Source organism: Oncorhynchus masou, chromosome 21 (genome assembly GCF_036934945.1).
Source record: "Oncorhynchus masou masou isolate Uvic2021 chromosome 21, UVic_Omas_1.1, whole genome shotgun sequence".
Lineage (NCBI taxonomy): Eukaryota > Metazoa > Chordata > Actinopteri > Salmoniformes > Salmonidae > Oncorhynchus > Oncorhynchus masou.
In genome coordinates, this window is record NC_088232.1 from 29,114,707 (window position 1) to 29,130,803 (window position 16,097).

Genomic DNA, 16,097 nt, shown 5'->3' on the forward strand with positions numbered 1-16,097 from the left:
TAATTTGTAAACATTTAGAAAAACATAATTCCACTGACATTATGGTGTATTGGGTGTAGGCCAGCGACAAAAAAATCTAAATGTAATCCATTTTAAATTCAGGCTGTAACAACATAAAAGCCTTAAGGGTGTGAATACTTTCTGAAGGCACTGTATATTATGTATTTGTTGTGTTTTGTTCCCCGTTTGGACCCCAGGAAGCATAGCCGGGGACCCTAATAAATCAAATAAAATGAGACTGGTGTTTTCCTCTGAACTCTAGCTGACAGGGCCAGGGGCAGATATCGATAGAGGGGTGTCTGACCTCAGTGCTCGTCAGGGGGCAGGGCCTCGAGGGCTAAACCTGGACACGGTAATGTGTGTGTGTGAGATAATATCCATCTCAGAACGTGTGAGTCATTACGCTGTGCTAGATTGATAAAGTCTGCTAAACCTGTCTCAATCCTGTTTAGTCAACAGACAGCGCTATTCCAAGGACAGGTCGAGCAGAGTCAAGGTGCCTGAACAGTCACCTGTCAGAAGTGGTGGTGAAGTGAGAGCTGATATCTGATAGCTCAGCCTCTGTTGGATAAACACAAAAGGCTGAAAGGGAAAAACAGCAGCAGACTAGATTGGAGGTAGAGAACACTTCCGGTAGTTCATCTAAAAAATAGCAAGAGTATTATGGCAAGGTTAGAGTGGACGAAAGGAGGTACCATCATGCTCAACCAACCTTATAGAAAGAGTATACACTGTAGACTATACAGGACCTTTGGTAGGATAGGTGCATTATAGTTAGAGTTGACAAAACATCTGACTTACTGAAAGTCTTGCAGATGTCGGACACGGCCTTGAAGACGCGGTCAGAAAAGTTGACCTTGACCTTCATGTGCTTCATGTTGGGCAGCTGCAGGCGCAGTAGCTTGTGCTGGGGGGTGAAGAGGAGCCGGGCATCTGCCTGGATACCATACTTGTCCAGGGTCCAGTGGGTCTTCAGCAGCCACGTCTTCTTCTTCTCCCACCACAGGGCGTGGTCCGACCAGTCCTTCTTCACATCTGATGGGAGGAGAGAGTATTAGTTTGTCAGTCAGTAACCATCACTACATTTATTAGTTTGATACAGTGGCCAGAACAAAAAATAAACTGGATGTCAGTGACCAGAAACAAACTGGATGTCAGTTTAGTTGTCTGTTTCATAATATAATAATAATAATAATAATATAATATATCCCATTTAGCAGACGCTTTTGTCCAAAGCGACTTACAAGTCGGCTGGGGCCACTACTTTTACATATGGGTGGTCCCAGCGGGAATCGAACCCACGACGCTTGGCGTTGCAAGCGCCATGCTCTACCGACTGAGCCACACAGGACCCCATAACTATCAAAAGAGTTGAGTAACACAAATCTGTACTGTGTATGGAATTCATTCATGTCACTGCAATGACGGTTTTATGTCCTATGGCCAAACTACTAGATTCATACTAAACCTTTGACGCTAAAGCCAACAATCCTCATTAATTGAATTATGGTACAACTAAAATCAAGACAATGCAAATGAAAGGAGAAACATCTGTGTGTCACTCTGACAGATTGATGGAACACGTTTAGGACCAGGTGGGTGAGGTTGAGAGAGTGAAGGCTCCTGGATTATTTCAAGAGGGAACTCAAAGAGAGGACAAGAGTGTGAAAGAAGCCTGCTGTTTACGTGACACTGTGGGGATATCAGGTTCAAAACTCCCTCTTTGTTCCGGAGTCACACAGTGATCCCAGTAATGCCAGACACATGCCACCCAAAACCCCTCACCTCCCAGTAGACTGTTTGACGGGTTCAAAACAATGACATTGGACCTGGGTGTGTGCATTTTTCTGTAATACTGCTTTCACATAGGATTTATGAATTTGAATAAATCCATTGAGAATATACACCATCAAAAATAAATGTATTAATTTATGCATGTCCTAAGAAACATAAGAATACAAAACATTTTCAAAATAATAAGATATCATATTTTGAGTTTAATTAGACCTGTTCAGGGCCTGTGCAGTCATTGCTGCGCCATCCAAATGAAATCAATAGGCCTACAGTACACTTGATTTAGGCTACATTATTGCATGCTAAATGTTTCTGATCAGTGATCGATGAGCTATACCTCCTCACAACTTATTTTCCCAGTCAAGAAACCAATTAACCAAATAGCCTATAAAGACAGAGATTCAGTTTAACAAAATCACATTGATTGATTATCAGACCAGGGTAGCCTAGTGGTTAGAGCGTTGGACTAGTGAATTGAAGGCTGCAAGTTCAAACCCCTGAGCTGACAAGGTACAAATCTGTCGTTCTGCCCCTGAACAGGCAGTTAACCCACTGTTCCTAGGCAGTCATTGAAAATAAGAATTTGTAAGTCGCTCTGGATAAGAGCGTCTGCCAAATGACTTAAATGTAAATGTAAGAATTTGTTCTTAACTGACTTGCCTGGTAAAATTAAAAAAGTCACATGCTTTTGGTTGGGAGTAGGTCTAGGCTACGAAACGACTGAGTGAAAAGCAAAATAATCTACTTGTTAAACTAAATAACATGGAAAAATGTTTATCAGCCCACTCGACAAGATGACCATGGGCAGCTCTCACCTCAACTAACATTTCCCCAACCTAATTGTAGCCTAACCAATATCCAAACAAAAATCTGACATTTATTGATTTATCAAGACGAGTCCCCACAATTGTCTCAAAGCAGTGTGATGGCGCTGTCCCAATCAAAACAGTGCTGAAATCATCCTCGAGTTGACCACACACACCGGTAGGCTATTGCTTTAAATATATTACAAGGATTGGATGACTTTGGGAGTTTCAGTAAGCAACAATTGAATACATGCCTTCAATTGCCATTCACCATTATGTATTACCACAGTAAATCTTTAAGGATCCATCCAGGTGTGGTTAAGGAAACATGCTTAGTGGTGGGCTATGTGAAGTGCTTGCAAAATTTAGAACTGGCAGAAGGATGGTTAACTGGCGCTGCCTAGCAACCATCAAGAGTTTAAGAGCATAGTGCTTGCCAATGTCGCCTCAGCATTGCTCCTACCTTCCATACTAAGCCGTAGGCAGAACGTTAACGAAATTATTACTAGGTCGTTTGGGGGAAATAAAAGTTTTGGCTTTGATGCCGGCAATAGTTTTCAAATATAAGGAAGAGAGAAAAAAGTTAGTGGAAAAAAGTAATAGTATGAAGGGATATAAGTGTGTCTCCCCTTTGAGCGCTGTCTTCATAGAGAACGTGAAAAGCCCAGGGATTTGAGGGAACTGAAAGCAGCTGGTTAAGAGATTACTTTGCTTTCTATTCCAAATGCAGTATTGTGATGACCTGCTTTCTGAGGCTATTTTCCCTTTGAACCTCTAATACTTTAGAGCCCAGGAGCAGAGAAAATATGTTTTCATGCTACCACTCACAGGTGAAAGATGGACAGCCTGTACTGTTCCTTAAGACCCACATATTGGCAGTGGAAGAATGGATATCATATCTGATGGCACTGGGATACATGGGGAATATAGCACAGTTTACACTTCTGATGCATACATATCGGGGATCAAGCACTTCAAGTATCTACTGATTTTTGCAGATTCAAATGGATGTCATACCACTAAGAGTACGTGTGTGTGTGTAAGACAAGTAATCATGACGTAACCATTGTGAGATTGTCGTGGAAAAAAGCACAGACAACATTAACGGGCGTATCAGCGGATGTTCCCCATAGCAACAACATAATCTCTGGCACACGTCCAGAAAGACACTCTCCTGAGTGGTGTCCCATCCCATCCCCCACCCCTCTCCCCCTCCTTTCACCCACCCCCTTCTCTCCTGGAAGCATTGAGTGAAGCACTGAGTCACTGTTTCTAGTGGACTATGACATTGATCCAGTCAGTCTTTCCAGGGGCCACACCTCCACGTTCTTCCTATTTCTAGAATATCACTGAGTCATCATCATCGACCCTTAAGATGACTCAATTCTGCCGTTTTAGAGCAGTATGACCCTATATAGTAGGTTGGGACCCACTGCTGTGTTGTGGCATTCTAATCCCTCTTCGATTAATAAAAGGTGGTTGTGGTTAGAAACATGGTTTTGTCCGTTGAGAGGGAATAGCCTAGACTTTGGGAGGGTCATTGTTTTAGAGCACGCCTCTGTGTAGGAAAGCTACCATTATAATTATGACTACCTGAAGGGAGTCATCTGTATGATGCTCATTTAGAGTACTTACAGTGCATTTGGAAAGTATTCCGACCTAGACATTTTCCCACGTTTTGTTACGTTAAGAGCTGTTGCAGTGACCGTATTACCACCACACCGACAGTCACAAGTCATGAAGGCAGTTAAATTCCACGTGACCATTTAGTCACTGTAATTAGGCTTCTCCAAGCTCCGGGATGCTGTTGCTGGTCATTAGTAGCCTACCAAACTTGCCAACTGCCTGGTACTCAGCATTCTATTGTCTCTCTAATCACTGACATCAATGCAAACATCTAATCAAACACTCCATGAGTGCCCATGAGCTCATGTTGCGCAACATTTCTATAGGTTATGCAATAACCATCAGCTTTAGGATACCATCAGCTTTCTATAGGCAGGGCCTAGTATATTTATTTCTCAACTTTCCTGATATTAAGCACATTGCTTATATTTACAACATTTATTTATTTTTATTTCACCTTTATTTAACCAGGTAGGCAAGTCGAGAACAAGTTCTCATTTACAATTGTGACCTGGCCAAGATAAAGCAAAGCAGTTGGACACATACAACGACACAGAGTTACACATGGAGTAAAACAAACATACAATCAATAATACAGTATACACAAGTCTATATGCGATGTGAGCAAATGAGGTGAGATAAGGGAGGTAAAGGCAAAAAAAGGCCATGGTGGCAAAGTAAATACAATATAGCAAGTAAAACACTGGAATGGTAGATTTGCAATGGAAGAATGTACAAAGTAGAAATAAAAATAATGGGGTGCAAAGGAGCAAAATAAATAAATAAATTAAATACAGTAGGGAAAGAGGTAGTTGTTTGGGCTAAAATATAGGCGGGCTATGTACAGGTGCAGTAATCTGTGAGCTGCTCTGACAGTTGGTGCTTAAAGCTAGTGAGGGAGATAAGTGTTTCCAGTTTCAGTGGTTTTTGTAGTTCGTTCCAGTCATTGGCAGCAGAGAACTGGAAGGAGAGGCGGCCAAAGAAAGAATTGGTTTTGGGGGTGACTAGAGAGATATACCTGCTGGAGCGTGAGCTAAAGGTGGGAGATGCTATGGTGACCAGCGACCTGAGATAAGAGGGGACTTTACCTAGCAGGGTCTTGTAGATGACATGGAGCCAGTGGGTTTGGCGACGAGTATGAAGCGAGGGCCAGCCAACGAGCGTACAAGTCGCAATGGTGGGTAGTATATGGGGCTTTGGTGACAAAACGGATTGCACTGTGATCGACTGCATCCAATTTGTTGAGTAGGGTATTGGAGGCTATTTTGTAAATGACATCGCCAAAGTCGAGGATTGGTAGGATGGTCAGTTTTACAAGGGTATGTTTGGCAGCATGAGTGAAGGATGCTATGTTGCGAAATAGGAAGCCAATTCTAGATTTAACTTTGGATTGGAGATGTTTGATATGGGTCTGGAAGGAGAGTTTACAGTCTAACCAGACACCTAAGTATTTGTAGTTGTCCACATATTCTAAGTCAGAGCCGTCCAGAGTAGTGATGTTGGACAGGCGGGTAGGTGCGGGTAGCGATCGGTTGAAGAGCATGCATTTAGTTTTACTTGTATTAAAGAGCAATTGGAGGCCACGGAAGGAGAGTTGTATGGCTTTGAAGCTTGCCTGGAGGGTTGTTAACACAGTGTCCAAAGAAGGGCCAGAAGTATACAGAATGGTGTCGTCTGCGTAGAGGTGGATCAGAGACTCACCAGCAGCAAGAGCGACCTCATTGATGTATACAGAGAAGAGAGTCGGTCCAAGAATTGAACCCTGTGGCACCCCCATAGAGACTGCCAGAGGTCCGGAGAGCAGACCCTCCAATTTGACACACTGAACTCTATCAGAGAAGTAGTTGGTGAACCAGGCGAGGCAATCATTTGAGAAACCAAGGCTGTCGAGTCTGCCGATGAGGATGTGGTGATTGACAGAGTCGAAAGCCTTGGTCAGATCAATTAATACGGCTGCACAGTAATGTTTCTTATCGATGGCAGTTAAGATATCGTTTAGGACCTTGAGCGTGGCTGAGGTGCACCCATGACCAGCTCTGAAACCAGATTGCATAGCAGAGAAGGTATGGTGAGATTCGAAATGGTCGGTAATCTGTTTGTTGACTTGGCTTTCGAAGACCTTAGAAAGGCATGGTAGGATAGATATAGGTCTGTAGCAGTTTGGGTCAAGAGTGTCCCCCCCTTTGAAGAGGGGTAGACTGCAGCTGCTTTCCAATCTTTGGGAATCTCAGACGACACGAAAGAGCGGTTGAACAGCCTAGTAATAGGGGTGGCAACAATTTCGGCAGATAATTTTAGAAAGGGTCCAGATTGTCTAGCCCGGTTGATTTGTAGGGGGTCCAGATTTGCAGCTCTTTCAGAACATCAGCTGAACGGATTTGGGAGAAGGAGAAATGGGGAAGGCTTGGGCAAGTTGCTGTGGGGGGGTGCAGTGCTGTTGACCGGGGTAGGAGTAGCCAGGTGGAAAGCATGGCCAGCCGTAGAAAAATGCTTTTGAAATTCTCAATTATGGTGGATTTATCATTGGTGACAGTGTTTCCTATTTTCAGTGCAGTGGGCAGCTGGGAGGAGGTGTTCTTGTTCTCCATGGACGTTAGTGTCCCAGAACTTTTTTGAGTTAGTGTTACAGGAAGCAAATTTCTGCTTGAAAAAGCTAGCCTTGGCTTTTCTAACTGCCTGTGTATAATGGTTTCTAGCTTCCCTGAACAGCTGCATATCACGGGGGCTGTTCGATGCTAATGCAGAACGCCATAGGATGTTTGTGTGTTGGTTAAGGGCAGTCAGGTCTGGGGAGAACCAAGGGCTATCTGTTCCTGGTTCTACATTTCTTGAATGGGGCATGTTTATTTAAGATGGTTAGGAAGGCATTTAAAAAAAATATCCAGGCATCCTCTACTGACGGGATGAGATCAATACCCTTCCAGGATACCCCGGCCAGGTCGATTCGAAAGGCCTGCTCGCTGAAGTGTGTCAGGGAGCGTTTTACAGTGATGAGTGGAGGTTGTTTGACCGCTGACCCATTACGGATGCAGGCAATGAGGCAGTGATCGCTGAGATCTTGGTTGAAGACAGCAGAGGTGTATTTAGAGGGCAAGTTGGTTAGGATGATATCTATGAGGGTGCCCGTGTTTTAGGCCTTGGGGATGTACCTGGTAGGATCATTGATAATTTGTGTGAGATTGAGGGCATCAAGTTTAGATTGTAGGATGGCTGGGGTGTTAAGCATGTTCCAGTTTAGGTCGCCTAGCAGCACGAGCTCTGAAGGTAGATGGGGGGCAATCAGTTCACATATGGTGTCCAGAGCACAGCTGGGGGCAGAGGGTGGTCTATAGCAGGCGGCAACGGTGAGAGACTTGTTTTTAGAGAGGTGGATTTTTAAAAGTAGAAGTTCAAATTGTTTGGGTACAGACCTGGATAGTAGGACAGAACTCTGCAGGCTATCTTGTCTGAAAATGTTGTAGTTTGGAATTAAAATTTCAGAATTTTTGGTGGTCTTCCTAAGCCAGGATTCAGACACAGCTAGAACATCTGGGTTGGCAGAGTGTGCTAAAGCAGTGAATAGAACAAACTTAGGGAGGAGGCTTCTAATGTTAACATGCATCAAACCAAGGCTATTACGGTTACAGAAGTCGTCAAAAGAGAGCGGCTGGGGAATAGGAGTGGAGCTAGGCACTGCAGGGCCTGGATTCACCTCTACATCGCCAGAGGAACAGAGGAGGAGTAGAATAAGGGTGCGGCTAAAAGCAATAAGAATTGGTCGTCTGGAACGTCTGGAACAGAGAGTAAAAGGAGGTTTCTGGGGGGCGATAAAAAAGCATCAAGGTATAATGTAAAGACAAAGGTATGGTAGGTGTGAATACAGTGGAGGTAAACCTAGGTATTGAGTGATGAAGAGAGAGATAGTCTCTAGAAACATCATTGAAACCAGGAAATGTCATTGCATGTGTGGGTGGTGGAACTAATAGGTTGGTTAAGGTATAGTGAGCAGGACTAAAGGCTTGACAGTGAAATAAGCCAATTAACACCGACCAGAACAGCAATGGACAAGGCACATTGACATTAAGGAGAGGCATGCTTAGTCGAGTGATCAAAAGGGTCTGAAGAGTGGAGAGGTTGGTTGGGGGTCACGGCGATTTAGACAGCTAGCCAGGCCATCGGTAGTAAGCTAGCATAGGATGGAGGTCTGATATTAGCCACCTCTTGTGTTCCTTAGCCACATCTTGTGTTCCGTCAGTAGATTAGTGGAGTTCCGTGTGGTAGAGGGGATTAATCCAAATCACACAATAACAAAAAAAAGATAGTTATAGAGGCCCAAGAAGAAAAAAATATAGAATAATAATAATAAATAAAAAGTCTGATTGTCTATTCAGATAGCAGCCGATAAGACAGCTAACGGTTAGCAGGCAGCAGACGGGCGTTCAGGTAACGTCGCAACGGAGGAGCCAGCCGGATAACTCCTTCGGGTAGATAACGTCGGCAGTCCAGTTGTGAAGGCCCGGTGGGGCTCCGCGTAGGCAGTAAAACGGGTCTGGATAAGTGACTGCAGCCCAGGAGTGATTGATGGACCTCTTCAGCTGGTTAGCTCCGGAATAATTGATGTTGTCTCCGGAATCGACGAAATCCGATAGTCACACGGATAGCAGCTAGCTAGCTGTGAGATCCAGGTATGAATGTCCAGAGTTAGCGGTTGAAATCCAGGGACATGGAGAGAAAAATTGGTCCGGTATGTTCCGTTCCGAGCCGCACAAAACTGGCGATATATTTTCGAGCTAAAGGATAGCTGATGACCACAAACCGTGGTTAGCTGAATACTAACGATTTGCCAGTAAAGAAGCTAACTAGCTTCTTGGAGGATTACAGATTTGAGGTAAATAATACTTTTTTATAAATATAAATTGGTAAGGCGGGTTGCAGGAGAGTGTTTTGAAGAAGAAATTTATGTGAAAAAAGTTGTGTGATATATATATATATATATATATGACACGACAAGATGAGGACCAAAGACGTCTGAACTGCTATGCCAACTTGGAACATGAGTATAGACTACCAGGCTGGCATGAAAATGAACCACAGAGAAAAGTCCCCCATTCGCTATTTAAGTGCATAGATTACATGTATTTTTTCCCGCTGCCCTGTTTTGATTCATGTGCATGATCATGTTTGTATCACACCTCATGTAGCCTAGCCCATAGGCCTATATGTTTTAATAAGGTTTGTATCAACTAGTGGCCAAATAACTTCAAATTAAATTAAGCCTAATTGGCATACATAAGCAGCGGTGAGTTTCAAGGTTGGGGAAGATAATTTACCATAAAAATGCACCTTTATAATAAAAGCATTATATGCATAATTGCATTTGTGGTCACTTTTGATAATGGCGTTTTCTGCTAATGGAACATTCACGCTTATAGCCTACTACCATGTGCACATGGCTGTGCTTATAATTAGAATAATAATAATAATTAAGTAAGCAAGCATATTGAAAATCGGCCGATATTAGCTAAAAATGGCAACATCGCCATCGGCCAGATGTCTAGTTTAACGCCGACGTGCATACCTATATGACGTAGGTAGATGGACGTGCATACCTATATGACGTAGGTAGATGACGTGCATGCCTATATGACGTAGGTAGATGACGTGCATGCCTATATGACGTAGGTAGATGACGTGCATGCCTATATGACGTAGGTAGATGACGTGCATGCCTATATGACGTAGGTAGATGACGTGCATGCCTATATGACGTAGGTAGATGACGTGCATGCCTATATGACGTGCATACCTATGACGTAGGTAGATGACGTGCATGCCTATATGACGTAGGTAGATGACGTGCATGCCTATATGACGTGCATACCTATGACGTAGGTAGATGACGTGCATACCTAGATGACGTGCATGCCTATATGACGTAGGTAGATGACGTGCATGCCTATATGTCGTAGGTAGATGACGTGCCTGCCTATATGACGTAGGTAGATGACGTGCCTACCTATATGACGTAGGTAGATGACGTGCATGCCTATATGACGTGCATGCCTATGACGTAGGTAGATGACGTGCATACCTAGATGACGTGCATGCCTATATGACGTAGGTAGATGACGTGCCTGCCTATATGACGTAGGTAGATGACGTGCCTGCCTATATGACGTAGGTAGATGACGTGCCTGCCTATATGACGTAGGTAGATGACGTGCCTGCCTATATGACGTAGGTAGATGACGTGCCTGCCTATATGACGTAGGTAGATGACGTGCATGCCTATATGACGTAGGTAGATGACGTGCATGCCTATATGACGTAGGTAGATGACGTGCCTGCCTATATGACGTAGGTAGATGACGTGCCTGCCTATATGACGTAGGTAGATGACGTGCATGCCTATATGACGTAGGTAGATGACGTGCATGCCTATATGACGTAGGTAGATGACGTGCATACCTATATGACGTAGATAGATGACGTGCCTGCCTATATGACGTAGGTAGATGACGTGCCTGCCTATATGACGTAGATAGATGACGTGCCTACCTATATGACGTAGGTAGATGACGTGCCTACCTATATGACGTAGGTAGATGACGTGCCTACCTATATGACGTAGGTAGATGACGTGCCTACCTATATGACGTAGGTAGATGACGTGCCTACCTATATGACGTAGGTAGATGACGTGCCTACCTATATGACGTAGGTAGATGACGTGCCTACCTATATGACGTAGGTAGATGACGTGCCTACCTATATGACGTAGGTAGATGACGTGCCTGCCTCTATGACGTAGGTAGATGACGTGCCTGCCTCTATGACGTAGGTAGATGACGTGCCTGCCTATATGACGTAGGTAGATGACGTGCCTACCTATATGACGTAGGTAGATGACGTGCCTACCTATATGACGTAGGTAGATGACGTGCCTACCTATATGACGTAGGTAGATGACGTGCCTACCTATATGACGTAGGTAGATGACGTGCCTACCTATATGACGTAGGTAGATGACGTGCCTACCTATATGACGTAGGTAGATGACGTGCATACCTATATGACGTAGGTAGATGACGTGCATGCCTATATAACGTAGGTAGATGACGTGCCTGCCTATATGACGTAGGTAGATGACGTGCCTACCTATATGACGTAGGTAGATGACGTGCCTACCTATATGACGTAGGTAGATGACGTGCCTGCCTATATAACGTAGGTAGATGACGTGCCTACCTATATGACGTAGGTAGATGACGTAATGATGCCACGAAAAATACAGCGCTACACAGAACAAAAGCAGAAAAATACTAAGCGCGCACTTCCAACAACTAAACAAGTTCAAGTCCAGCAGTCATTTGAAAGAGTAAGAACATTTCAGATAGACAACTCAAAAGGCAAAATCCATTAAAGCCAAGATAATGGAATTCATTGCCCTTGACAATCAACCACTCTCGGTCGTGATGATGTTGGCTTTCGCCGACTGGTCGATCCCCGATATGCACTACGAAGTAGGCACTGTTTTTCAGATGTTGACCTACCGGAGTTACACAATATTGTTGAAACGCACATTCATGAGCTACTTGCTATGAGCGTCACTGCTATTAGCATCATGACGGACATTTGGACAAGCGATGTCAGCCCCATGAGCGTGCAGAGTCTGACAGCAGTGGGTCGACAAGGATTTCCTACTGAGGAAAGCTGTATTGCATGTTCAAGAATATGCTGGTTCTCATACCGCTGCTGCCATTTTAATGGCATTTGAGAATATGTTTGAAACTTCTAGCGCCATTCAAACAACTGACTGGATAAATAAGCTCAACTGCATCTGCAGCAGAACTGATACCCTCTGTCATGGCATTGAAAAACCTGCTCAACAAAACTTCCGACACATACCGTGGGGTTAAAACTCAAATGTTCTCTACAAGAGGCTGTGAACAAGCAATTCGGTGGCATTCTCTCTGTGCCTCTTTACTGTGTCGCTACCATGCTCGATGCTAGGTATAAGGGCCGCTACTTTGATGCAGACAAGAAACAGGGTTAACTTGACATTCATCTTTCCCTTGATTCTGACTAGTCTCCCAGTCCCTACTGCTGAAAAACATCCCCACAGCATGATGCTGCCACCACAATGCTTCACCGTAGGGATGGTGCCAGGCTTCCTCCAGACTTGATGCTTGGCATTCAGGCCAATGAAATCAATCTTGGTTTCATCAGACCATCTCCACAGATGAACTCTGTCAGAGTAACCATCAGGTTCTTGGTCACCATCTTGACCAAGGCCCTCCTCCCCCGATTGCTCAGTTTGACCGGTCGGCCAGCTCTAGGAAGTTGGGGGGGTTCCAAACTTTTTCCATGTAAGAATGATGGAGGCCACTGTGTTCTTGGGGAACTTCAATGCTGCATATATTTTTTGCTACCCTTCCCCAGATCTGTGCCTCGACACAATCCTGTCTTTTCTATGGACAATTCATTTGACCTCATGGCTTGTTTTTTGCTCTGACATGCACTGTCAACTGTGGGACCTTATGTAGACAGGTGTGTGCCTTTCCAAATAATTTCTAATCAATTGAATTTACCACAGGTGGACTCCAATCAAGTTGTCTGAATACTTTCCAAGTGCACTATAATCTACTTAATATTCAGGATTCGTAGGCTAGTCCATCAGCGAATATAATTTCCAATCCAAACTACCAAGGGAGAGTCCGGAAATATTTGTTCTGTATGACACGAGCTAACTGGTTATGGCTAAGCAGTCTCATACATCGGAGGCACATTCAACAAGAACCTGCTTCTGATTAATTCTGCACAGCTTCTGCCTTTCAAATCCAGAGTTGGGTGCCATGGCAACCTCAGGCAAGGTAGTGGGCATACTGTGCTTTGTTGACAACCTTAAAATCACTCTTACAGGTGAGTGACATGGGTGAATTTACAGTGTGCACTGAACCCAACTACTGACTGTTAGCAAACCTAACCAAACTGGCTGAGGTCTAGTGATTTCAGATGAGGCAAAAAGAGAGAGAAAACAGCATCTCAGTGTAAACTGGTTTAGATACTATAATATTGTGTAGGATAATATTGTGATAGGTCTGGGTCAGGTATTCCCAAACTGGTGTACAAATAAAAATGTGATTGAAATGTAAAAAAAAAAAAAAAAAAAACATTACAGAAATTCTTTATTTTCAAACAGTCCATTTATATTTTCCAACGGGGTTATACATTTGGGTGAGGTTTTATTCCTCGCCTGAGTAGCCTTGTTTCACTGCCAAACATAAAATTAAACCATCTAATGTTCAGCGAAATAACAATGTCAAATACAGATAAGCCTTGTCAAATAAGTAACATCCAATCACATTAACCGTTACTCTCACGGGAAACTTACACTCTTCTGCAGACATTTACAAACATGACAATTTGAAAAACAAGCCATGGGAGTTTGAGTGAGAATAAAGATGACATTCGAGTAGTAAGACATGTATAAAAGCAACAGATACCATTAATTAGAAGGGGCTACAAGCGTCTTATATGGTGAGCTACCGAGTGGCTCGGACAGGCATGCCCCATACTATTGTGGAGGGCTTAATTATTCTTGCTGCTGTGGATTTGGCTGGGACAATGCTGGGGGGAAAGGACCAAAAAACGAGAGAGACAGGGCCTTCATCAAACAACACTTTCACGATGCATCAGTTGCATGACAGGAGATGTTTTGAGTCAATTACTGCTTCGCATACAAGCCAGTGAATTATATGCGTTACAGCTGGATGAGTCAACAGACATGGCGGGCCAGGCACAGCTCCTGGTATATGTCCGTTACGTTTATGGGGTGTCAATTAAGGAAGACATCCTTTTAAGTACTGGACAGCTTTGTGACATCAAATGGACTTTGATGGTCAAGATGTGTTGGTATCTGTACTGATGCCGCAAAAGCCATGACAGGGAGACATAGTGGAGTGGTAACGCGCGTTACATGCAGTTGCACTGTAGCATCCACCAAGAGGCTCTTTCTGCCAAAGGAATGCCTGAAAGCTTGAAATACGTTTTGGACACTATAGTGAAAGTGGTTAGCTTTGTTAAAGCAAGGCCCCTGAACTCTCATGTATTTTCTGCACTTTGCAATGATATGGGGAGCGACCATGTAACGTTTTTACAACATACAGAAGTGCGTTGGTTATCAAAGTATTGACATTTCTTTTAAATTGAGAGATGAGCTTAAATTTCTCTTTACTGACCATCATTTTCACTTGTCTGACCGCTTGCATGATGATGAGTTTCTCACACGACTGGCCTATCTGGGTGATGTTTTTTCTCGCCTGAATGATCTGAATCTAGGATTACAGGGACTCTCCGCAACTATATTCAATGTGCAGGACAAAATTGAAGCTGTGATTAAGAAGTTGGAGCTCTTCTCTGTCTGCATTAACAACACACAAGTCTTTATATCATTGTAGGATTTTTTTTGTGTGGAAATGAATTCTAGCTTACGGACAATGTCAAATGCGATATAGCAAAATTATTGATTATTATTATTTGTGCTCTGGTCCTATAAGAGCTCTCCCCACGAGCCGGGTTGTCACAAACTCACTCTAGGCAAAAAAACAACATTTGAGAGTGCGCCGACTCTGGTGCTTGAGGGGGTTCGCAGCTGGAGGTTGAATTATGGAAGGGGTACGGGACTATAAAAAGTTTGGGAACCACTGGTCTGGATGAATGGATGACAGTGTTTTGCAGGTAAGGGAGTTGTTTGTCAAGCTGTTGCTTTGGAGTGTTTATCTATGTGGGTTATCTTGGCACTTGACTGTAAAACATTACACGCTTTCTATTCAGGAGAGTGTATATGTGGGGTCTAGTTGTTACCAGCATGTTCTAATGCCTCCGCTGTGTGGCATACAACTTCATTGCCCCAAACAAACTTATCTAGTATATTTCTGAAGTCTGGTTATGGCTGAACTGAGGAAAGAGGGAGAAAGGGATATTGAAAATAGACATGTGTATTTTCATAGCTATCCTCAGAATTTCCCTCATGCAACCTAGCAATTTCTGGTGTTTTTGCACCAAGAGTACTATGCATTGGGCAATGTAGGTCTTAACCACAGTCCAATGTGTAGCTATAGCGGTTCTCCTTGGCTCTACATGTATACAACATACAACAGTCGTTCTCCCTCGCCAGATGGAGTCAGTTTCTTTCCACTTCCCAGAGGGCTGTGCTGCTGATGAGGTTCTGTCCCAACCTCCCCGCCCATTGCCAAACCCCATTGGCCAGCATTTTCATGATTATTTTATGACATCACTGCGTTGTGCTTGGGAGAGGGCTGGTCCTATAAATATCCGTCAAGCAGCCTCAATAAAAACCTGGTAATTCAATCTGTAAAGAGGAGAGGGAAGAGAGTGGGCCAATGACATCTCCCAGATAAAAATGCTACCTGCTTGCTTGCCAGGTCTGACGTAATGGGGGGGGGGGGGCTAAGTAATTGGGTGTATTAAATGCAGACCGAGTCCTTGGGAAGAGTGGTGAGGGATGGAGAGGTTTTAGCGTGGTAGAAATGTGTTTTATGAACTCTGTGGACACATGTTCTGAAAGGAGGTGAGTGTGTGCGCGCGCATATCAATCTATCATCTTTCTGTACAGTGAGTGCATAGTCTGCGTACTAATGTGAGTAATTTGAATTGTAAGTGCTGTCAAACAGTGCTTTTCATTCACCATCACGACCATGGAATTGCCGCGGTTAACACAAACAGTTTATAAACCAACCAAGCCCATCCCTTTCTCACTTTCAGGTCTATATTTTAACAAGCCTAACGCAACAATCAGTCAATCTAAGCACTGGGCAGTAGTGCTATAGGTTCGAGGGTGTGTTGCTATTTTCACAAGCACAATTATCG

General features: G+C 43.7%; 1 protein-coding gene across 5 annotated transcripts in view; it reads right to left on the reverse strand.

Annotated features, from left to right (window-relative positions):
- The window catches only part of LOC135508062 (fermitin family homolog 2), a 91,029-nt gene that overhangs the window by 43,710 nt on the left and 31,222 nt on the right, over nucleotides 1–16,097 (reverse strand). For all 5 annotated transcript variants that reach the window (XM_064927984.1, XM_064927987.1, XM_064927985.1 and 2 more), the window contains exon 3: nucleotides 802–1,035. In XM_064927984.1, the coding sequence (XP_064784056.1) occupies nucleotides 802–1,035 (234 nt within the window). The remainder of the gene's footprint in view (nucleotides 1–801; nucleotides 1,036–16,097) is intronic.